Source organism: Aythya fuligula, chromosome 3 (genome assembly GCF_009819795.1).
Source record: "Aythya fuligula isolate bAytFul2 chromosome 3, bAytFul2.pri, whole genome shotgun sequence".
Lineage (NCBI taxonomy): Eukaryota > Metazoa > Chordata > Aves > Anseriformes > Anatidae > Aythya > Aythya fuligula.
The window spans coordinates 41,554,945-41,578,825 of NC_045561.1; the positions used below are offsets into that span (position 1 = coordinate 41,554,945).

A 23,881-nucleotide genomic window follows, 5' to 3' on the forward strand; every position below is an offset into this window, starting at 1 on the left:
TCCTAAGATAAATTACTGCTGAACCCTTCTCTTCCCAGGATATCCAAGGAAGAAACACCACAGGCCCTGATTTGCAGGGGATCCCCAGCCATAGGAATCAGCAGTATCCAGTCTTTGATTATGCCCTCTGTAGAGGGCAGTTACTTTACTATAGCTTGGCTAGTTGACTTTGCCAGCAAACCAGAAAGGAATTTTGAGTATTCTACAGAATCAAATCACATTTTTCATAGATCCTTCTTCATAGGTCAGAGAATAATGAAACCTATAGAATGGGTAGTGTTCATTTTTTTTGTCATGTCCTGAAAGGAAACTTTGTAAAGCTTCAACAATTAATGTTTGATATGTTTGGATAGCTATAACCAATTTTTTTTAGATTAAAGATGCAATATGAAGTTGTGAGACTTGAGTAACAGCCAAGAATCATGGCAGAATGCTTGCTGGGAATCTCAAGTGCAGGAAAGAGAATTGGATTCAGAGTGTGGAGCTTTTCAACCCTTTGCACAACATGGTCCCTAATTAGACTCAAAGGGTTTTGGCATTTGTATATCAATTCACTTAAGGATGTTGTGTATGTCTTCTATCCAGTCATTTAGGACTGCTGCTTTTGCCTATTAATGGAGTAATTTTCCAAGTGTTAAAATACAGCCTTGGTCTGATGCTCGTTCCAACATATGTTTCAGTCAAATCTCTAGAGCTAATGTGTTTGTTTGTTTTTTTGTTTGTTTGTTTGTTTTTTGTTTTTCCCTGGAAGTATTTTGATGCTTTCCTATATTAGAATCTGAATATCTGCCTCAGTTTTCTTTGGGACATTGTTGACCATTGTAACAACTGAGTATTTTCTATATTGTCTTCAAGACAGATGTTTTTCTGAACTAAGTGTATGAAGTATATTTAACTATTTTGCAAAGGCAAAGTTTCTTGTGGCATGATCAAACATTTCTGTCTATTCTTTTTAGAAATATTCACAAAGTAAGTTTTGTCAAAAATAACGTAGATATTTTTAACTCTGTTAAATGATTAAAAATGTGATTCACTGTTTTAGAAAGCTACTACTCTTCAGCATACCTTCTGCATAGAGAGTGAGCTACTCATAATTAATTAGAGAGAAAATAGGACAGGATATTAAATTGTTATATGCAAGACAGTCCAGTTAAAATAATTAAGGCAATAACTGAAGTTTGTAGATGTGAAAAATAACTAGATTTACAGTACTGAAGAATGACTTATGAAGTGGAATGGCCCAGTTTTACACTACAATAGCATCTTGTTGTACTGTAGCTGTTCAGGTTGTGGTTTACATATAAAAATTTTCACTAAACTCTATTATCATATTTTCTGAAGCTATTTTATGATATTTGGAGAGATGCAGTGTCTCAAATTACTTTTATATCCCAATAAATTATATTGCACCATATATCAGTTCAGAATGCTTAATATTAAAGCATCGTCATTTCAAATTAATATCAAACAGTTGTATGCATAATCTTGAATAAACGTTACCAGAGTTGGTAACCTTATATATGTATTTCTGGAAAAATTTGCTGTCATGAGGCTATGGAGGTTTCATTTAACATTTCAGAATTAATAAAGCTGCATAATATCTGATTAATTCATGGTGATATGTTCCAAAATATCAAGAGGAAGTATGAAAACCCAATTCAGTAACTCTTTTGAGGCCTCAGTTGAGCTGATGTGATGGAAGAAATCTCTGATCCTTCCGTATTAGCTCAAGAATTCCAGAATGTCTGCCCAGAAAAACACTCCAAAGAGCAGATAATGGGATATGGTGGTGTAAATTATTTTAACCAGTAATACAAGTTCTTACATCTTCATATTTTGATGTTTAGTTTTCATGTTACGGAAACCTTTCTCCACGGAGGACACTTTATCGTACCCTATCTGATGAGAGTATATGTAGCAATCGAAGAGGATCTTCATATGCTAGCTCTCGAAGTTCAATGCTAGACCAGGCCCTGCCAAATGATATCTTATTCAGCACTACTCCACCATACCACAGTACGTTGCCTCCCAGAATGAGCCTGACTCCTGGAATGGGAAATCTGAGAAGTAAGTGATTGCTGTTATTGTTGAGTTTGGAATATTTGTAATGAAGTCAAACAAGTCACCAAATATTAAGTTAGATTTTACTTTTGAGGGAAAATTATGAAATACCACATCAGTCTTCTAATAAAAGCATATTTGGTCAGCAGTACATACTTATGCTTGTCTTGGTGATCAATTCAGATTTGTGTTTGAAGACAGGATTCACATGCCAAGAAATTTTCACGAGACCAGTGACAGACAACAATTGTCTGAAGATTTCTGGTTATAATTGTATTTTCTAGTGGTGACCTAATTAAGCCAATCTGGCCTGTTTTGTTTCCTTGTGTGTGTGTGCGCATTCAAATTACTGAATATATTAATTAATATTTCATTATAGTTAAAAAGGAGAGCTTAGGTGATCCTTTTGGTAACATCTTAAAAGGAAATGTGTGATAGTTGTCATCTCCAATTTCAAAACTGGATCTGCTGATACTTCTTTTTTAATTTTAGGAAAACATTTGCAAATGACACTGCCTTTTCAAAAATCAAAAAAAAAAAAAAAAAAGACTAGCTTGGGGTGCTAAGTTAAAATTATTTAATGAAGATGTATCTTCATTAAATGATGTTCTTCAGAAGCAAGATCTTTATCATATGCTCCAATATGCAGTGATGGATTATAAAGATTGTAGTACTTTTAGGGAGAGCTTGGTAATTTTCATGATTTTCATTTAAAAATAAATAAATTACTGAAAAGGACATTGTGAAATTCTTGCATGCTTATGTATCAGAGTCAAAATTTGTGCACGCAGATACATATATATAGGCTACATATCCATATTCGTATACTTAATAGGAGCAAATTGTGTTTGTTTGTGTTTTTTTTTTTAATACTAAATCTCTTCTCAGTTATTTTACTTTGACCCATAATCTAGAATATAGGAAAAAAGAAACACTTTTAATTAGCAACTTTAGTGTTGTATCAGCTGACTGCAGTTTACAAAAATAGTAGAACAACTGTGGACTTTGAAGTCCATAGTTAAGGAACCATGTGTGGATTTCTTGAAAACATTGAAGCTTACAGACCCATATCCAGGGAGAATACAGACAGATGACTTAAGTAATAGACCTCTCTGTCATTCATCATGTCTTTCAGGCACTAGCAGTCACTTGCTAACTTTCAGAAATAAGTTTACTATGAAAAAAAAACTCATTCCTACTTCTAGTGGCTTTGGGTCTGATATTGAAGTTCATGTACTGTGCATTGTTTCATTTTAAAGTGGTATCATAAACAAGTGCTAAATTCCTGCTTCAGCTGGGATTGCATGCTTGATGTACCTTTTGCCAAAATTTAAAATTTTCTTCTTCTGTCAGGGTGACTGAAACATTTAAGCATGAGTTCAATTTGAAAAGATCTTTGCTTTTACTGAAGATCAATTTTCTTTCATTTGAGACTAATTCAGTCAATTTTGTAGTCTGTTAAGAATCTATATACACATGGCTTCCTGATGGTCTTTTTTTCTTCTTATATCTCATTAGGCCTGTGTTTTTAGAGCTATTTGATATAAAGGTTAGTCTGCAAAGCAATCAAACCTTCAGCATGCTTTTATTCTGAAGGTTGACACAAGGCAATTAATGGTTTACACCTGAGCTGTATACTGCTCCTCCAGCAGTGAAATTTTAGTTTTTGTGTATTAGCTCACTCTTACACATCTTATTTTCCATTCTTGCTGCTTGGAAGCAGAAAGATATTTATACGCATTGCAGGAAAAAAACGTGAACCTAGTATCCTGTCAGTCAAAATGAAGCTGATTGTTGTAAGCCAAGGTAGTTCGTGCTATTTTCATACACAGTTTCTACTTTCTTCCTCTGGTTTTGTACTACAAAAGTGCCTTTCAATGCCAGTGATAGAGGATCTTTTATAATGACTGTCTCAAGGAAGATATAATTGGTCATTTGTAATCACCACCTTAAGACAAACAAATCATGACTTGCTCACTATTATTTTCAAAGTAATGTTTAGTCATTATTTCTATATAAGAAACTAATTTTTGCTCTTGTTAGGAAGGACTTTGGTAGTGAGCACATATCAGGTCCTTAATTCTATTCCAGTGGTGATGTGAGAGGTTTCTTTTCCATTTATACTTTTAGTTTGAGGTCGTAGTTTCAGATATCAGAATTCCTAGCTGTGGTGCTACTATCTTTTGTAAAATACATCCATTTGTAATCTTAAAACATTTTAATTTTACCAATATTTAGTATTTCCAGAAATCAGTAGAAATAGTGTGGTTTTGGCCAGAATTCATTTTTAGATATTCTTGCACAGAATTATGCAGCATGTATTACATGAAAAATTGTGGCAGCACCAAGTCTCTTGAGACCCTCTAGCAAGGAAGAGTGTGATTAATAGGTAAGCAAAGCAACATCAAAAACAAAGAATAATAGGCATCCTGAAGAGTTTCAGATCACTAGGAAATCAGAATTAACAGACAAAATGACCGTGCAAATATGGAAACAGGAACTTAACCTGTGTGGTGTTCACTGTGGGAAGGAGATGAGAAAATGAAGCTATGGGATTTTTTTTAATTATTTTATCACTGGAGGAAGTGAACTGAAAAAAAAAAAAAAAAAATTTGCTTTCAATAAAGCCTGAAATGCAAACCCAGACAATTGAGTACTTTGGATTGCACATGGTATACAACTGTAGGAAGATTTATTTCATTTCATATATAAATGTATAGATAGATAGATATTTAACTTAAACAAGAAAGCAGAGCTTGTGTAGCTGAGAACCTTAGGGACACTGAATATTCCCTAAGACAATGCTGTTCATGTTGAGTGATTCTAGCATACTGTACACAGTTGCAGGTACGAATCTATCCCCATCTTGCTAATTCATGGCAGCTGAATTAGCAGGGAAAGAATGAAAACCACTCATACAGAACTAGTGTACAAACATGTCAGAGAAACCCAGGAAGACATATGGAGGCAGTCTGACTGGGCTTGTGAGCACCGTGGTCTGCTCCAAATACGAAAAAATGAAAGAATAGGGAAAGTAAAAAGCCTGAAGCAATACACTGGCATGACATTGCTGTGCTGTGAGGAAAGGAGCAAGGTGCAGGATACTTTCGATGATGAGGGTCCTTGCATTCCAACACTCCTGTTACGGGAGCCGTCCCACCATGTTTCTGTAATGTCAATGAGGTCACATCCCCGCAGGTGTGTGTACATCTCTAATTCCTCTTGTTTATTCCCCGTGCTTACATGCACTAGCATAGAGATGTTTAAGCTGTGCCCTTGATGAAGGTGGGATGGAATTCCTTCGTACTGCTCTTCAGGTGCTCTCCTGCTGACCCATGACCCTTTTCCAGGCTCTGGACATCTATCACTGACATTAGCATCAAACTGAGAGGAGGGGGATGGATTGAGGTTCCCGTCTCCTGGAAACTCTAGTTTAAAGCCCTCTTCACGAGCCTGGCAAGCCTATGACCAATGTTCTTCCCTTTTGTCTGACAGGTGGACCCTATCAGCCCCTAGCAGACCAAGTTTCTCAAAGTGAGTCCTGTGGTCTGAGTAACTGAATCCCTGGCAGTGGCATCAGTCCTGCAACCATCTGTTGATTTGCCAGATTCGATAGGTCCTGTCAATCCCCTTGCCTTTGACCGGCAGGGCTCATGAAAAAACTACCTGTGCTCCCGAGTCCTTTACTGCTGCTCCCAGGGCTCTGTAATCCCTGAGCAATAGTATCAAAATGGAAGAGCATCACAGTGTATTGGTCATAGACAACTTGAACAATTTGGAAATCAGTTTTTCAGTAAGCAAGTAATGAATGTTGATGAAGTAATTCATATAACCAAAGGAGTATGTGCTATCTGCTACAGGCTCTCATACAATGAATAGTCCACTGTACCAGAACATAATATTTTTAGCAAAAGGGAAAGGAAAACTAATTACCGCTATTCTAACAGTAGCGTAAACATAGTTCCACGGGAAAGTCTGTTAGCAGGCTGACATCTTTGTAAGGAGACACTGCACAACTGTAGGTAGTACTGAAAAAGGGAAAGGTTTGACAGGAATATGCTGTTGTTTAGAAGGAGCATATAGTCGCTGAGTGCAGGAAGGAGGAGTAGGAAGCAGACACTGGGATTTACATCCAAATACGACTTTATTTGTGCCTTCAGTTGCAGGATCTTTAGAGTATAGCGTGCTTATTAAATGACATGTCTAGTTTATGAGGACAGTAAGTGAGGAGTACATAGCAGGTACTTTTCCATGGTCTATGATCTCCATGTATGTATAGCAGTTCCAAATGAAGCAGGATAATTGTCATCTTTCTGTATTACTAGTTATGCTTTGAGTACAGAGGAATGTGGGACTGATGACAGTCAATTTAAGATCTCTATTGGAAACTGAGTTTACTATATAATTTTGGTGAAAATAAAGACTTTTAAAGATGCTTTATACTTTTATGTAGCAACAATAAAAATAAAGAAAATTCCTAAGTACAGGAAGAAAGTGGCATAAGTGAAAGGACCAGAAAATCACAAGATCAATGATTTCGTACTACAGGGGAGCACAGGAAATAAAATAGGCTTTAAAACTGAACAATAACACTTGTATTGTTTTGTCAGGGGAAATAAAGGGATAAGTCTGTATTACTTCAAAACCAAACTTGGGGGCAATGAAGATAGTGACCTATGAGATTAGGTATGCATTCCTGGGTATGGAGAGGAATGCATGTTAAGCATAACTAGTCGTCTTTGCACAAATCAAAAGGAAGACAACAGGTAGCCTGCAGGTTTGCTGATGTGGCAGTCATACAAAGAAAAAGTGGAGGCAACGTCAAGGTAAAGAGGCGCAGGGAAAAAATGCAAATGCAGTACTACAGAAATATTTAACCTCAGCCAGAGTGTTCCTGAAATATAAACAATGTTCTCTGAAATTCAAAAGCACAAAGAGGCCTACATTATTAGAGCTTTTTCTGCTTTTCACTCTTTCCCTCTTTTCTTTCCCCTTCCTCTCCTCCCCCCCCCCCCCCATTACCCAAGAACCCATAACCCACATCTTGGAAACTAATTATTCTGTGGTGGCACACTGATGCCTGTTCAGTTATTCCACTTATAATTTCAGCCATCAGCATGAGTGCCTGAGTTTCCAGAGATATCAATATTCAGATCTCCTACTCCAGCAGGCTTTCTGCAGTTCAGTTGCTCTGTCAGGGCTTAAGCAGGACTGAATAGGATCTACCCTAAGGTGAACTGAGGTTCTCACAAAGACAATGCATAATGAAGGATGACTGCTGGTGAATATATCACTCCTACTCTTTAATTTGGAAAGCCAGCAGAATGTATTGGGAACAGGCATCTTCCTGACAGGTTTCACAGTCAGCTTCTGTAGGCTGATCACACAAAAGCAAGGGCTGTCCCTTAGGGCCTGCCTGCTGGTCTGGAACCAAAAGCTGGCTTTATAGCTTTCAAATACAGCATTCTGCGTATTTTCCACAACAGGGATATATAAAACACTTGTACTACCATAAGTAGGGTTCTTATAATTCCCAGGTCATACACAAAAGTTCAGAGACTGTTCTGCTGTTGGGTTGCCAAAGTACTTTCACCCCAAGGTAACCTTAGATAAGTTTTGATGTGTGTTTATAAGAAACTGAAAATAAAATATTTGTACAGATGTATGAGTAGTACATTTATCCGTTGCATTTTCCATTTCATATAACATCCACTTTGGCATGCTAAGAATGGGTATTGAGAAGTACATTTCTGTAGAGGTTTGTCAAATCATTTCCAATTATAATGTAACAATACTTCAATGTAAGTTGTAGAACAAGATAAATTCCACTGTAAATAGGATTTCTACCTTGTACACATTATTTATTTGCAGGACTCCTAATGTTTTTGATAGAGGATTGCAAATCTTCACTTCTGTGTTCCTGATTTAAAAACAAACCACTCTCCATACACAGTTGTTGTTTTTTTTGCAAAGAATATGATAAACTCTAATCATTGCTCTGTGCAATAGAACATTCTATAATAGGTTACTGCTTTGGGATTTTTAGGTCAAAAATATTTAATTCAAATAGACTTTGGTGTTTTTTATCATTGGTATCAGGACAATGACAACATGCCACTTTATTACACTATAATGTATCTTCCACTTGAGTGTTTGTTTGCATGCATTTTTCCCTTCATTGATTTTTGTGTGTGGTATTGTACTGGCAAAAAACATTGCTAGTAAATACTATAGTCTTAATCAGTAGTAAAGAAATGGAAGGAAGAAACAAATCCTGTACTTACAAAATATTCAAGAAAAATGCTGTTTTGACCTCCTTATTTAATACAAGTAGACACATCATAAAAGCAAAAATTTTTTGGTTTTGACTATAGATAATATTTAATAAAAGGATGATATTTGCATCACTAGCTTTATGGTTAAGATGAACTTTAGTTTAAAATAATCTATTGGGTTTTATGCAATTTTAAGAACATCCGTATGCTTATTCAGCAATACTCATTTTAATGTTTACATTGATCAAAGTGAAGATTGCTATAGAAAGATATGGAAATGTTAAACTAAAGATTATGAAAATTATCATCTCTACTATGATGTATGCTAATGGTATCTTTCTAAAAAGATGGCGTAACTGAAAGCTGTGTTTGAACTAACTTCATAGATCGTGTATTAACTTAAATGTATACACTACGTACAGTATACAACATGTTACAGCTTGCTCTGAAGCTTAGAGATCAGCATGCAAGTCTTGCATTCTAAGATACACAAAATATTAAGTTAATAGGGTAGTATTTTCAATGTGAAAGTGAGTTTTGGATATAGGCTAGAACTTAGAAATGCATGTAAAGAAAAGTAGCTAATATATTTGAAATTACTTCTGGAAATATAATATTAAAGTTTCAGAATACAACTCTGCATATAAATATCTCATGTTGGTTCAGAGCCTTCTCTAAAATATGACCACATCTAGCTACTTTTCTGCTCAGTGTTCAGGTTTAGTATGGTATTCTTTAATATGGATGCTGCCTAGTCACACAGCATTCACATCAAAATGCAAAGAACTCATCAAATGCGAAGCGTCACAAAAAACTGTAGAAACCCTCCCCATCTTATTCTGCTTGAGTTTAACAGTAGTTTCACCCATACTGAATATTGAACAGGAAACGATAAAAAGAAAAGTGAAGATGAGCACTCATTGCTTATACATTCTTTTTACAGTTCTTTATAATAGCTTCAAAATTAACTGTACGTCATTATTATAGGAAGACTAATTATTGTGTTTATTGTTTAGATGAATTCTGGTTCTCAGATGGGTCCTTATCTGATAAAGCCAAATTCAATGATCCTGGCCTGATGCCCCTGCCAGACACTGCCACAGGGCTAGACTGGTCCCACCTGGTAGATGCTGCACGAGCGTTTGAAGGTAACAGGAAAAGCTGAATAAAGATCACTGTTCACTACGCAAACTTTCTTTTTTATTATTTTTTAAGAAAAAAAAAAAAAAAACACAACATAATATATATATTGCATAGCCACATTTTGAAATACAAATATCCAATGTTTTCCTCTGAAGCCCTTTTGTTCTTTTGGATGTATTACTTCTCAGCGCTGTAGATTGTCACTGAAAAATTTGGGGGTGTTCATGATACTCTCAGTATCTATCCTAGATATAATTCAGTGACTTAGGGGCCAAAGTCGTCTCTGCAGTCAGTTGAAAAAATCAGATGCTTCGAATGAGAGATTCAAAGCACAGAAGTTAGATACTTAAAAAGAGACTGGGAGTAACAACTTATCTGGGTTTATTGTGTTGTCTCTATAAACTTTGTATGTGCAGTCCAAATGATGTTGCTGTCCTTCTCAGTTTTCACAATAAGCCCTTGTAAAACAGCAAAAATATATGCTGTACCTTCCAGTAGCAGAATTTGAGGTGCAGGATATAAACCAGGTCTGCACTATTTAATTATAAGACCAGTTTAACTAAGTAAAAACCTCATTCACCTCTCTGGCAGCTAGACCTACATGTAATGTATAAACACAGATAAGTAGTTGCTTGTTTGAAACTATCTATGAAGTTGTGTGTTTGTGTTGTTTCATTTCTGAGGAGTGTTTTGGTTAGGTCATGGGTCTGTCCTAAAGTCTGCAACATTTGTTATCTGCTATTACTCTCACTAGTGAATATATGAGAAGTCAGAGGTATCTGAATAAGGATGAAATTACTGCAATCATCATATATAATATAAGGTACAGGTCTCAACTTTATGAGAACAGGTTATTAAGTTAGTGATGAGGTGTTCTGTTTTTTCATCTAAAAGGTAACCATGGTAATAATATTTCTGGTACTGATTCCTTCCCTGAGTCTGAAGTGATTAAATTTCAATTTGATCAAAAGCTCTTGAGGAGTACTTACTATACTAATGTAAATGTCATTATTAAAATTTTAAAAAACAAAACAAACAACAAAAAACAGACCAACAGTGATGATTAGCAATCAAAAGTACTGTATTGTTTCTTAATGTGATTAATTTTATCTGTATTCATTACTGCTCAGTACTACGTACATATGTTTGTTGTAGCTGGCAGGAAGCTGTACTGTAAGACTGAAAGTCTAACAAGTGGTGCCATGCATTTGTATGTTTGATTTCTCAGGCAACATCCTGGCACTTGTTATTGATATCTTAACAACTGAAAATAGATTTGGATAAGTAAACGACAAATTTTATAACTTTGTACATGAAGAATATTTTTAAATGCTAACAGTAATTGAGTTCAGCTATCTAAAAGGTCATTCTGTATCAATTATGCTCCTCTATATTTAGATTTAATTGAAAACTTTGATTTTCACTGCTTTTAGCATTTAATATTCTGAAAATATTGTCATTTAGGTAAGAGTTATGTGAGTGTTCATTTAAGAGAGAACAGTAAAACAACATAGCTATCCACAGTGCTTTGTTATAGGGAGGTGGGGATATTGTTGGGTTTTAGTTGCAAACATCTTTTTTATATACATATTTTAAATATACAACTGTATGTAGATAAAGCTGAAGAAATGATGGTCTGAGTTGCAAGATGGAAACTTTTTATTGCTTTTTTCTTTAATTTTTTAGAAGAACCTGAGCAGTAAATAATAGCTTTGTATGAAGAAACATAATTCTTTTCTGTTTAGAACTCTGCAGTAGAGACACCCACGTGTATGTTAGATGATTTTTAAAATGCTTTGACTAGATTCATAGTACTGCAACCTAGGAGTAGAATTTTTAAGCCCTTGCTCAACTTTCTCTATCTGATGTCTTGCAATTTGAAAGTCATTTAGAAAAGAATAACTGATAGGGATATCATTAAAAATTCACTGGGAGGGAGTGGGTTGGATATGAATTGGCAGATCCTTTTCCCTTATGTATTTTAATGGTGATAAATGAGGAGTTGCCTCAACTTAGTATATTAAAATAGCTTGGAACTACTGTTCTGCATTCTGTCAATGTGAAAAATAGAGAGTAGATGATTCTAAAAATCATAAACCGATTAATATAAAATTATTTTGATAAATGGGATCACATTTTATATAAGACAGTTTCAAAAAAAAATACAGTAAAAAGGATCAAAAATGGGTAGCATTTGTTTTTAATGTTAAAACTAATCTCTAGTTTGGCTTCATCAAGCTGATATTTAAGTCATATTCTTTTCTAGAACATAGACTTCAGTTTAGTTTTTTCTTTGTACAAGGTCTTTTATTAATATTATTTCATTAGTATTACCAAACTGATTCCAAGGTCAAAGTTTTTTTCCCTTCGATTTCTGTACACTGTATATTGATAACCTGCACATTTTGATCAGTTCAAAATCCACATGGGTCTTGCAATCCTTCATTTGTCTGTCTTTAAATGCTGTTATATTCTTGTTAATAGCGTAGATAGCCTTTCAAGCTGTTTGTTGGAGTTAGTTGAATGAAGAATAAAATACAGTAGCAACATTTTTGCTACCATCAACTGTGCTCAGAATTTATTCATGGATGTAATGAGAAAGGGCTCTCATTTTAGCTTAACTCTCTTACCCCCCTCCCCCACCTGAACAGCTGAGGAGTTTGTTCATTAATTAGTATTATAATTAATATTAGCCTTTATCCTACTGACATCTTCATCTTATGAAGAACAGCAGTTTCTAAACTGTGTTCTGCAAGGCTGGAGTAAGTATTTGAGGGACAGTGTATGAGGCAGTCATAACTGTTTTTAATTGACAGAGTGATGATAATGCTTTTTTTTTTTACTTTGTGAGGATTTCATTTTTAATGCTTTGCTTGGCAAGAACTTTCGTGGGAAGCAGAATACTTCCTTCAAGCTCTTCTTGAAAATCCACTGTTGTGTGGACAGGTCTCCAAAGTGCAATGAAGAGTTGTGCAGTGGTTAACTCCCCAAGCTCCAGAAGCTGCATCTGTAAGAGGTTTTGGTTGAGCTGTTTCTGCTGAGGGTCAATATCTATAAGCTAGAGTTCAGTGCAACATTATTGTAAGTGTTTGCACTGCCTTCCATTGCAGGGCATAGATTTGATTCTGGTATTTATCCAGAGATGATTTTCAGAATTCCTGCGGTCAGTTGCAAGGGGTATCCTTCAATTTCTTTCATACATGGATAGGCTACTTCCATTCCTGTATTTTATTTTGGTAGTAGCTGCAGAGAGTCAGGGGAGCAGTTGACATGCTGGAAGTTCATTGTGGTAATGTCTTTGTATCTATCCCTCAAGCAAACCAAAAAAAATAGAACTGTGACTGTGCATCAGAAGAGAAAAAATAGGGTTTAGGGAGGGCAATTGAAGTGAGAATAGGAGAAAGAAACAGAAATAAAGCAACTTTTTGAACTGAGTAAAGATAAAGTTATGGGGATTTACAGAATAAATTTGAAAGATGAATAAGAAAAACAATCTCAGAAAAGAATAAAGAAAAAGGAGAGAATATGTTGTTTGTTTTGTTTTCCAATTCTGTTTTTGTATTATCCTTCAGGTAGATCCACAAGTTAGAAAAGAAGGACAGGTTTTCATTGTGTTGCTGGTGGCTAATTTTGGCCTAATGATGCTTGCTGATGGCTAATTTGGGATCTTTTAAAGAACTTGTGGAACAAAAAGTGAAATCTTCCTAGATGTCTACTTCTGTTAATGTCGTTATAGAAAAGGGTTGACCCAAACATAAAAATTATTATGATGAATAGATCTTTTTACTATTTTTGTTACTTTAAGCTGGTTGTATTCTGCTTTACAAAGAATAGTGTTTTTTAAATCATATTAGGGGAATTAACAACCTAAGAAAGTCCCTCTGATATCTCTAATTTAGTTCATTGAAATAGGTGGTTTCACTTTCTGATTATTTTCCAGGTTATTTTTATGAGCATCTGCTAGCCACGCCAATCAGAGTGTAATGTTTCTTAATGCCAGTTTATCTTTGCAGAAACATCTGTGCTACTATAATTAATATTATTTTAATATTTCCATTTAAAAATCTTTATAGCTTAATGCGAGTAATGCTACACAGAACATAACGAGAAAGAAGTGAAGCATTCAACAAGAGAGAATTATTTTAATAATGATTATATTTTAAATTGTTAGATAAATAAAATACTCATTTAACGTTTGGTAATTTCTAATGCATGCTTGTGTAGCTCTGTTTTGCTTCCATGCATATGTCAATGTATGTGGGTAACCTTAGCTTTAATAGTGAAAGGGATGCTTCATGCACTATACTTATTTCAGCCTTTTGTGCTTTGCAGTACATGAAGATGCCTGGAGTTCTTTTCTGGCCTTTGTTAGTGGGCTGAAACCATGAAAATCTAGACTGAAATTCTGAGTGGCTACAGCTGTACAATTCTATTACCTGAAAGTCAGTTGCAGCTGTTGCCTCATCTTTAGTCTTGCTAAATCAATACTTGCTTAAGCTTTTGTACAAACACCAGTACATTTTGTGGAATGATAGAATCACAGAATGGTTTGGGTTGGAAGGGACTGTAAGGATTACCCAGTTCCAACCCCCTGCCATGGGCAGGGACACCTCCCACCAGGCCAGGTTGCCCAAAGCCCCATCCAGCCTGGCCTTGAACATTTCCAGGGATGGGGCATCCACAGCTTCTCTGGGCTGCCTGTTTCAGGTCCTCACCAGCCCCTGAATGAAGAGATTCCTGCTAACATTTAAACTAAATCTCCCCTCCTTCAGTTTAAAGACAGAAAGACTTGTCCTATCACTATACTCCCTGATAGATTATTTCTCCATCTTTCCTGTAGGCCCCCTTTAGTTACTGGAAGGCTGCTGATACAAGGTCTCCACCAGAGCCTTCTCTTCTCCAGGCTGAACAGCCTCAACTCTCTCAGCCTCATTTTGAGACTATTTTAGAACCATTTTATCAAATGTTTTTTTATGCATGGGTCCTTTGTGTGGTTTGGTAAGAATGTCCCAGATGAAATTAGAGCTCTGAGATTTTAGCATACACATACCACTTGAATAGGAGGTGTCCTCATAATTTGGAGGAAGCAGAACTTATATCTACAGTATCATAGTCGGAAATACACCTGATTATTCTATCAAAAAATTAACTGTCAGCAAAAAGTAGCTTTTGATTTCATTTTTGTGGATAGAGTCAAGCCAATCCTGTTAAGAACATATGAAAATGGAATCAGTTGGAAGATTTTGCTCTTTGAAGCACAAGTTCGATTTTGACCACAGTTCAGCTTTAAAAGCGTTTCTGATTTAAATAGTGAACTTCTGAAACTATTGCTAAGCATGAATACTTGTGTGGAGATCAGTGAGATGATAGTTATTAAAAATAAAAATATCTTTAAAAGTACTTGAACAGTATTCAAAGGCAAAATATTTGTTACTCAAGGATCTTGTTGATGTACGAGTTGTTGCAAAAGTTTTGGTCACAAACTTGTTCAGAGAATGATTTTGACGCTAACCAGGCTTTTGAAAATTAATTAGCTGTTCTTTGAAGAGCAACACAGGAATTTACAGAGTATGCTGTATGTTTGGGGACTTCTGTTTTCTAATGGCCATGTAGTGACTTGTTCCTCACCTAAAGAATGTAATATGGTTTCAGGTTTTATAAAGATATCAATTTTTGAAAAATATATTATGTAAATTAAAAAGTTTTAATAATTAATTTCCTATTCTAAGAGTTACTATTTTTAATGACCTACAATTGAAATTCTTTATGGAATATACAAAGAAGAAAAAGTCAATCTACACATTATGTTTCATTGCACCCATGTTTTTGTATTTTGTGGTATATTGAAGTAATATAAAGATATTTTTAAATAATGGGTTTTAAACTTTCCTCATATGGTTTCATTAACAGCTGCATGCATCTATTTTTACACCTGCTTTTATCCATCAGGAGAAAGATATTTTCCTGAGTAAACTGCCAAAATGTATTCTCAGCTGACAAAATACGCCAGACAAGTGGCCATTCTCTTCAATTAGGCTTACTCCACAGTGGAAGGAAAATGCATGCTTTTATGTTACAGTAGAATTGCCTGTGAGATGCAATGTCACATATCACGTTAGTTGTGCCCATAGAAAAAATAGCAACATAACATTTGTTGCTGACTTTTTCTTCTATCAAGAGATAATGAAAATGTGGAGACTATAGAAGTGAAATTGATTATTTGACATGTACTTCAAACTTACGACCCATGCTGTTGTCAGGCTGATAGCTTTCAAAGCCTTGTTTCTAGCCTACATACTTTGTTCAAGTTGGGAACTTAGTTTATCTATACTAATTAAATCTATACCCCTTAAGGTGTTTCAAATTGATCGTGTTTAAAATTATATTCTTACTTTATTGTCAACACATGAAAAAGTTGTGTTCATATTTGCCAAATCCTAGTCAGAAAAAAAAATAAAATTGGAGGAAATGATCTGTGGTCTTTAAAATTGGGTAAAAGATCGCATCCAGTTTTTCTTCCTTATATAATAAAATGAACTGTTACTCTTTGCTGTTCCTTTAAAAAAAAACCATTCAGTTAGAAATGCCTTCGAATGGTTTTCTGCTGGCTTCCTTTTTTCATTTAGTACAAGTATTAAAACAAATTTTTCTTCCTAGTTATAATGGTCTGGCCTGTATTTGCTGTTTAGGTGCTTAGGGTTTGGAGGATTGTCTCTTTGTGTGTTATGCCAAATTGTCACGCTTTGTGTCACAATACTGGGTATTATTATTAGAGACACTGGGTGTGCCATCTCATGCTTTATTGTAATGTTGGTGTTGTGTAAAAATGTTTTTGTAAGGCTGGTGGTGAGAGCCAGCATGAGTTGCCCTGGGAGTATTCATCATGTGAACTTTACATAAGGGTCACAGCTACTTTAGTGGAGATGGACTGTCTTGTTTATAGGAACATTCTAAATCTTATTCCAGGTTTTGACTCAGATGAAGAACTTGGGCCGTTCTGTCATCACACGCCGTTTCTAGGTGATGATCTGGGATTGATGACTTTTACCTTTTGTAAACTTTCTTTAATATTTCCTATGTTTGCACGTTTGCATGACAATGCAAGCTTTGGGTCTGTGGGGTGGTAGAGCAAGGGGACAAAGGGCAAGGCAGGCATGTTGTCACCTGAATTTATACAAACCTACAGACATGGATTTTGTTTGACAGAAATAAGTTAAATTGATCTCCACGGAATATGGATGTTTTTATAGAAGACAAATTAAATCCTAATGAATGCATCATTTACTCCCATTCTGTGCAATGATGATCTGCATGGCATAATTCTATTATGTGGTGACTGATGTATTTTGGCAACCACACTGTATATCCATAGGTAATTATTTATATGCTTGTTAGATTACTCTCTAGAAGAATCCAATGTAGGTAATAGTGCGCCTTGGTAATATATATATAACAAAAACTTAAATTGATTAAAAACTAATATGAATTAGTTGCTTTTTAAGTATGCAGATGGCCAATAGGTTCTGCAAATGCTTGAGACTACAGTAAACAGTACAAAATGGTACAAAATGAACAGTGCAGATTTCTGAGGAATCTGAGGGCTTTAAGTCCATGGAAAATGCAAACCTTTTCAATGATTTATTGTCATTGGTTGTGGCCCTGAGTTCTCAAGCTGTTTTCTGTGGATTTCATCAAGACCAATTTACTATTCGTATCAGCCTTAACTGGTCCAAACAAATATGAGACAAAAAAATTGCTTTGAGGTTGCCTTTGGATGCAGATGTGGGGAAGCCAACTACTTGGAATATACTTTACATCTGCTGATTATCTTCGAAGCTGTGATGTAGAAACCTACATCCCGTTGTCGAACTGAACCAGGATACTGGCTGTAATACAGCCTTTTATTTTATACATATGTCTTGCTTTAAACATATCCTTATGTTACTTTTTTATCTTTTTTTACAGATCAGAGAGTAGCATCTTTTTGTACCTTGGATGATATGCAGCAAGCTCAGGGCTTGGAAGGACCACAAGAATTACCTTTGGATGAGAGTCCCACAGATGGAAAAGATTTCCTCGAGGCTACTGGGTATGTCAAAATTAAAGCATGTTTCTTGACACAACAATAACAACAACAAAACAACACTGATTTTCTCCTAATGTTGCATGTTATGTGGTGGTCAGAGTTCTTTCTCCCTCTTCGTTCTTGTGGCAGGAAAAATATATGTAGGACAGAGGTTCCCATTACTGTTGGAATATAACACACACTCCCCAGAACAACAAACAAAGCGATGCATGTCCTTTTCCCTAACTTAAATGCTGTCAAAGGGAGGGCATATAGAAGGAAGTGTAAAGACAAAACTGGATGAAATGGATAATTTGGGCAGCCAAAAAGTGAAGAAAAGAGAGGAGAGAGTCAACATGTTAACATAAAGAAAGAAATCAGAAGAGTATAGAAAGCAGAGTTCCACTGCTCTGAAAATGTGCAGGTTTTAAAATTAAATGTACTACTTCATTTAAAAAAAAAAAAACTTCCCATTTTTCTGTCCTCTGTATAAGGAGAATGGGTAGGAGAGAATCTTGTTCATATCAGTGTTCTGGAATGCTGAAATTATTCTAATGTTACATTTGATATTGATATGTTAGGGATGAATACTACCTTTTCAGAATGTAGTGATACAGTTTATCACATGATCTTCAGCTATAAGAAGTTTAGAATTTGGTTGAAACTGTTCAGAAATTAGCACGTTGTACTTACAAGACCTGAGGAAGAAAATAAGACATTGGATGGAACTGTCTTGGTCCATTTACTGGTTTATGGAAGTTAATAAAACTTTACTCCTATTCAGCTAACAGATACTACCTGTAGGGAATTGACAAGCTTTTTAACATCAAAAATCCACTCAGTGACACTGTCCTGCATAATAGGTGCCATAAATAACTAAAATCCTACCAATTTTGCGGTCCTAATTTAGATAATGAAGCTACTGGACAAAGAGTCCAGTTCGTCTTTGAGTCTCAGTCTACCAAAGCAATCTGTGTGTAATGAATACTACTTTGCTTGTATGAGCAGCAACTTTGTCTTTCCAAAAGTATTTTTGCTATTTATTTGACCATAACAGGAAACTTTCTCTAGAAACTATGTAAATGGCTCCAACTACTTTATTTCAAAAAGCATGATGTCAAATTGTATGCATGTTTCATTGTTATTTGATAGCAGACTGATCATGCTTTGACATTACTTTTGAAAAGTATTATTTCTTGGAACCAACCTCAGACCAGTTCCATCTAGGAAATTTGTAGTATAGCCAGATAGAGCGCTCTCATGAGAATAGTGCAGAGTGTAGGTTGATGCACCTGAAAGCCAAATTTTTCACTGTATTTCTCCTTTACAATAATAGTTTCTTTTTCTTCATCTGGATAGAACTGATGACAGGAGCTCAGCTCTGTAGTATATAACATCCTTATCTGCAGCAAACATCTCAGACCTTGGAATTTACCTTTTGCAGTTGTTCATGCTCAGGGAAAAAATGCTACTTGCAAATCCATAGTTTTTCATCTACACAGAGAGAAATGAATTAAGAGAACCCATAAAGGAGGACTGTGGGAAACTTCCCAACTTCTTCATACCCAGTGATCTGGGAGAGGATTAGATTATCATCTTTTTTTTTTTTTTATCCCTGTCTTCTCTGCTGTGGGGAGTATACTTATTTTAAAAACAGGGGGATTGAGAAGCAGAGTCTGTCAATTAGCACACCTTAAAAGAAAAACATCTTTGATTAGTTTTGCTCTTCAACTGCAGGAGTGGAAGAACAGGAAATGGAGGGAAAAGAAAGCTTTTAGTCTTCTTGCTTGTTAGGCTATCATGTTATAATTTGAAGCAATTTTACACAAATTAACTTACATGGTTAAATGCATTTATTTCAACGACTTCTAAGTCCACATTTTTCACCAGCCAAGTGATGAATAGGGTTTAAAAGACTTTTAAAAAAGATGTTCCACTTCAAGCATGGGAAAATCTGTCTGATTTTTGCACTTGCATGAAACAGCTGATTCAGCTCTGTATATAAAGCTACTCTCTCTTCAGCTTCTCTCTTTTAGACAAACTAATTCACGTTACGGCTAATTTCATCTATAACGTATGAGAAACTGTCTCCCACAGTGCTTGTTGTCATACAGGAAACAGAAGCTATTCTCAATATTTTCCTTCACTCATGCATTTGATTAACCTGTGGCAATATTTCATATGTTTTGACCTTTAAGCAAAATATTTGTCTCTGTAAAGCTGTAGGTTTATCTTTTACTGGAAATGACACAACTGCAGACCAGACAAAAGAATTCTAACAGCTCTTTTGGTTTACAATAATTGCTGCTGCAGCTTGCTTCAGATTAGTACAGTCCTTATCTGAAAGCAGCTTGTTAACAAATGTGCTCAGCACACCATTTAGCAGCAAGTTTAACTTGCACTGTGAAGGTATGTGCAAATAATACCTAAAACATTCCTTCTTAATTATTTTAATTTCTTCTAGGTTTGCACGTGAGGTTGTGTCATATTTCAGATATTAAAGAAATAGGTTTATGTTCTGGTAATAGTTTTCCACTGTTGCTATTTTTATCTTTAATTCCCAAACTATTCCTAAACTACTTTGTTTTCTCTGTTATGCCTAAAAGTCTTATTCTGCAAAAGATGGGGGAGAAAATGGAGGAGAAAATTGTTTTTAAGTAACTTGGAGTGAAGGTTCTGGTTTACTTTATAGGGAGCATGCTCCAACTACTCTGACTGGAAAAGTTAACCAGCTGGAAGTGATCCTCCGGCAACTACAAACCGACCTGAGAAAGGTAAGAGATCATTAATGGTATTATTACTTTGTAGTTTTAATAGCTAGATTTTTATGCAGAGTTCATTAAAGGTTTGAAAAAAGTACATCAGTTAAAATAGGTATCATAATGAATGGTAGTTCCTTGTGGTTGATCAGAACACTGAAGTGCAGAAAGTCCTGTGGGAGTGGTTACATAAACAAGTTGCTATAAGGCTGACTTGTTTACAGGTCATTGACTACTCCAGAAGAAATTGTCCTACCTTTATTCACAACCCAAAATAAATAAGGTACTTTATCTCCATTTTATGTTACCTTGGATTTGAGAAAGGATAGGGATATGCATGCAGGTTCTGTTTCTGAGCAGTTAACGCTCTAGATTTGTCATCCTTGTTGCCTTGTGGTGTCTTGATCATGTAACAGTGAGTTGATTTGTCTCATTTGCTGTCTAATTCCTGAACTGGAAACAGTACCAGGACTGGTAGAAATGAGACTTGCTTTTATTCAGAAAATAGTCATTATAGGGAAGATTTTGAAAGTAGATAATTTTCTTTCTTCCTGGACTCTCACATATTATCTGTAATACTTGAAGTCTTCTCATCCTTTTAGTCCTTGAATTTTTTTGTTAAATCGAATGAATTCCTAGATTGTTTGTATTGAAGTAGCATCTAGTTTTCTTTTTAGATTGCATTAGTTTCAAAACAATATACCCCAGAATGAATGAGGTACTTGGAGCATATTTTGGGAATCAGCTTAGAGTTAGTTGTCAGAACGGATTAGGGAGCTCAATATATAACTTGTATGACTTGAAGAGAAATAATATCAACAAAAATAACTGCTCTATCATGACTACTCACCTTTTGCAATTTGTATCTTTATTAACCAGGAAAAACAGGACAAAGCAGTTCTCCAAGCAGAGGTACAGCATCTGAGACAAGATAACATGAGACTTCAAGAGGAGTCTCAAACAGCAGCTGCTCAACTGAGGAAATTTACAGAATGGTTTTTCAATACGATAGACAAAAAATCCTAATGGCTGGACCCCCTTCGAAAATACTTACTTGTAACAGCTGTAACGTAACAGCTGTATTTTTTTGATTAGCGGGATAATAATTTCACTGTGTTCACAATCCATTTTAGGTGTTTCTGCTACATTCTCTATCCAGCTTTATTCATTTGAAAAAGGGAGAACTGTGGTAATCTGTCTTTAAATTCATATGAAGAAAGCAGAGAATAGCAGATATTTGTTTGTGTGAAGATGAATGTAAAAAAAAAAAATTCTTAGTGTCATTTTAGACATTTTTAGAAGATGCGCTGGCTAGGGCTTGCCTGAAGAGGAATATTTGGGGTTTTAGTTCCTTCATTTCAGGTGCGCTGGTGAAGATGTTAAAGCAATTTACATTAGCTTGGGCTTCAGTATTGTAAGATAAAAAGAATAACCAGACATATACTTTAATGTTTAAAAGGTGCTCTATTTTTTTGTATGTACAGTAGTTTTATTTCCACGGTCCACATTGTCATAGCAATAAGAATGGAGGTATAGTGAATAGTCAAAAAGCTGTGTTTATAAAATGTTAGCACTGATGTGTTTAACACTAGTTTGGATGCAGATACATTAGAGATTATTTATTTGCAGGAACAAATGGTGCCTGAATATAAACAGTGTTCTGATTTTCTAAAGATTCACATGCCTTGTAAATGGCTCACTGGGGTTAGCCCACTCCCAACTTCAGTTACTTTTGTATAGTTGATGTTCAGCTAAACAGTTATATTGCTTAACTATTGAAATCATGTATGGTGTGAGCCAGCCAATCAATTGTACAATGCCAAATTTGTTTATCTTTGTACAGAAGCTTTGATCAAGTGTCTTGTATTTAACACCTTTATTTAAGCTTATTTAACCTTAAATTGTTGATTTTATAAAGTTTGTTTTATCTGCACTATGTTGAGGTCAGTTGGTTGCAAGCTGTAATATTTTTAGCTTGCCAAGACTGTACTGAGGAATTCTAGAAAATTCTAACAATTGGATGCTGCTAGTACACAATTGATTTGTTTGTATGCTTTAACATTTTTAACTGTTTAATTTGAAATGAACATACATCCTGCTTTTTTAATAAATGTTAAAAATCTAAACCTGAAAAATTATTTTATCTTGTATCATCTACAACCATTGTCATTAGCTCAGGTTTCCGTTCAGCTCACCGTCTAGGTTCTCAATCTGGAGACAGTCCAAACCCCCCAAGCAATCAGTCTGTCATTACCAATGAGGAATTGTCACCATTATCAAAGGGGATTTTTTTGATGTGGCCTATACTATAACTGAGGAGATAGCTTCACAGGTCAAGGAGTAAAAAGCTATTTTGACTGTTCACAGGCATTGATTTAGTGACCTATGAGAAAAACTGCTTTACTGCAAAATATGTTCTAAAGAAATATTTTTCAAAAGGTGTCTAGTTTTCATGTATTATTTTACATTAATCACAACAGCAGATAGGTTGCCATCCTCTTTTGTCTGCAATTGAAGATTTGATTGCAGTGTTAGCATGTGAGATGTGAAAGCAGGCTGATGATAGCTTGCACTGCTTTATTCCTCTTTAGCTACAGTTGTGTGTAGTATTGAGCTATACGTACTAAGTCTACTCCAAAAAAGAAATACAAGTTTACAAAATGAAATGAAGCTAACAAGAACTTTTGAAGTTATCCTGCAATAAGAAAAAAAAAAAAGGTTTCAAATCATGGTTGTATTCCAGTTTCCTTTCAGCAGCTAAATGCATTCAGGCAAGCCTACAGAAAATTGTAGAATCGTTACAGTATATATTCAACTGATGCAAATAAAATTCTGTATCCATTGTTTGCATATATTGGCTAAGAAACGGTTCGTAAGTTGAACAAATGTCTATTCCTGCTATAATGATTGTTCTGAATAACTGCTCTTAGGAAAGGTTACATGGGCAGCAAATCAAGGCTTTGGTATGGTTATATTCAAATGAAAAAGCCTTTGTATTTTCATCAAGAACTGACTCTTATCTACTCAACTATATCCATTAAGCTATATTAACTTAGAGTAATTAAACATGGCAGTCATGTGTTACACTAGATTCTGATTTAAACACTTTACAAGAGTCATTAGCAAACCCATCTGGCTGGACACCTTGCCAAAACAGCAGTGCTGAACAACTTCCACAATTTGTCTGTGAACACATTTCTGTGAGGACTGGCCTCTGAGAAGCTGTGCTAACTGAAATGACCTTCAGAATAAGCTTTTTTCTGAAGGAATGCTATTAGGTTTGTGTAAGAGTTGTTAATCCAACATTCATTTCAGCATTTGTCTCTATCAGTTATTGAAAATAAGTGTTATTAAAATTACCTGTGCAGAAAGGATTGTCAGTAATTCTTTTTCTTCTTTTCTCACCAATTGAGAACTAATGCCTTAGCTGACCACTGCCTCACAGGAGTAGTTTCATCAGGGGCACATGATTCTTCCTCCAGTGGCTATCACTGTGGAACAAGGTTTTTCGCCTGGCTGTTACTGTTTTAATGATGTTTGGATGCAATATTTATTAGATACCATAATACAGGTTCAGG

The 23,881-nt window shown here is 35.3% G+C and overlaps 1 protein-coding gene across 6 annotated transcripts in view; it reads left to right on the plus strand.

The window, feature by feature from the left end:
• Positions 1-22,404, plus strand: part of SIPA1L2 (signal induced proliferation associated 1 like 2) — a 135,993-nt gene extending 113,589 nt beyond the window's left edge. For 3 of the 6 annotated variants that reach the window (XM_032184245.1, XM_032184247.1, XM_032184246.1), the window contains 6 exons: positions 1,848-2,067; positions 9,353-9,484; positions 16,446-16,499; positions 17,445-17,568; positions 20,237-20,318; positions 21,183-22,404. In XM_032184245.1, the coding sequence (XP_032040136.1) occupies positions 1,848-2,067; positions 9,353-9,484; positions 16,446-16,499; positions 17,445-17,568; positions 20,237-20,318; positions 21,183-21,329 (759 nt within the window). In that variant the 3' untranslated portion in view covers positions 21,330-22,404. The remainder of the gene's footprint in view (positions 1-1,847; positions 2,068-9,352; positions 9,485-16,445; positions 16,500-17,444; positions 17,569-20,236; positions 20,319-21,182) is intronic. The other 3 variants (XM_032184248.1, XM_032184249.1, XM_032184250.1) reach the window with 3 other exon arrangements.
• The last annotated feature ends 1,477 nt before the right edge of the window (positions 22,405-23,881 follow it).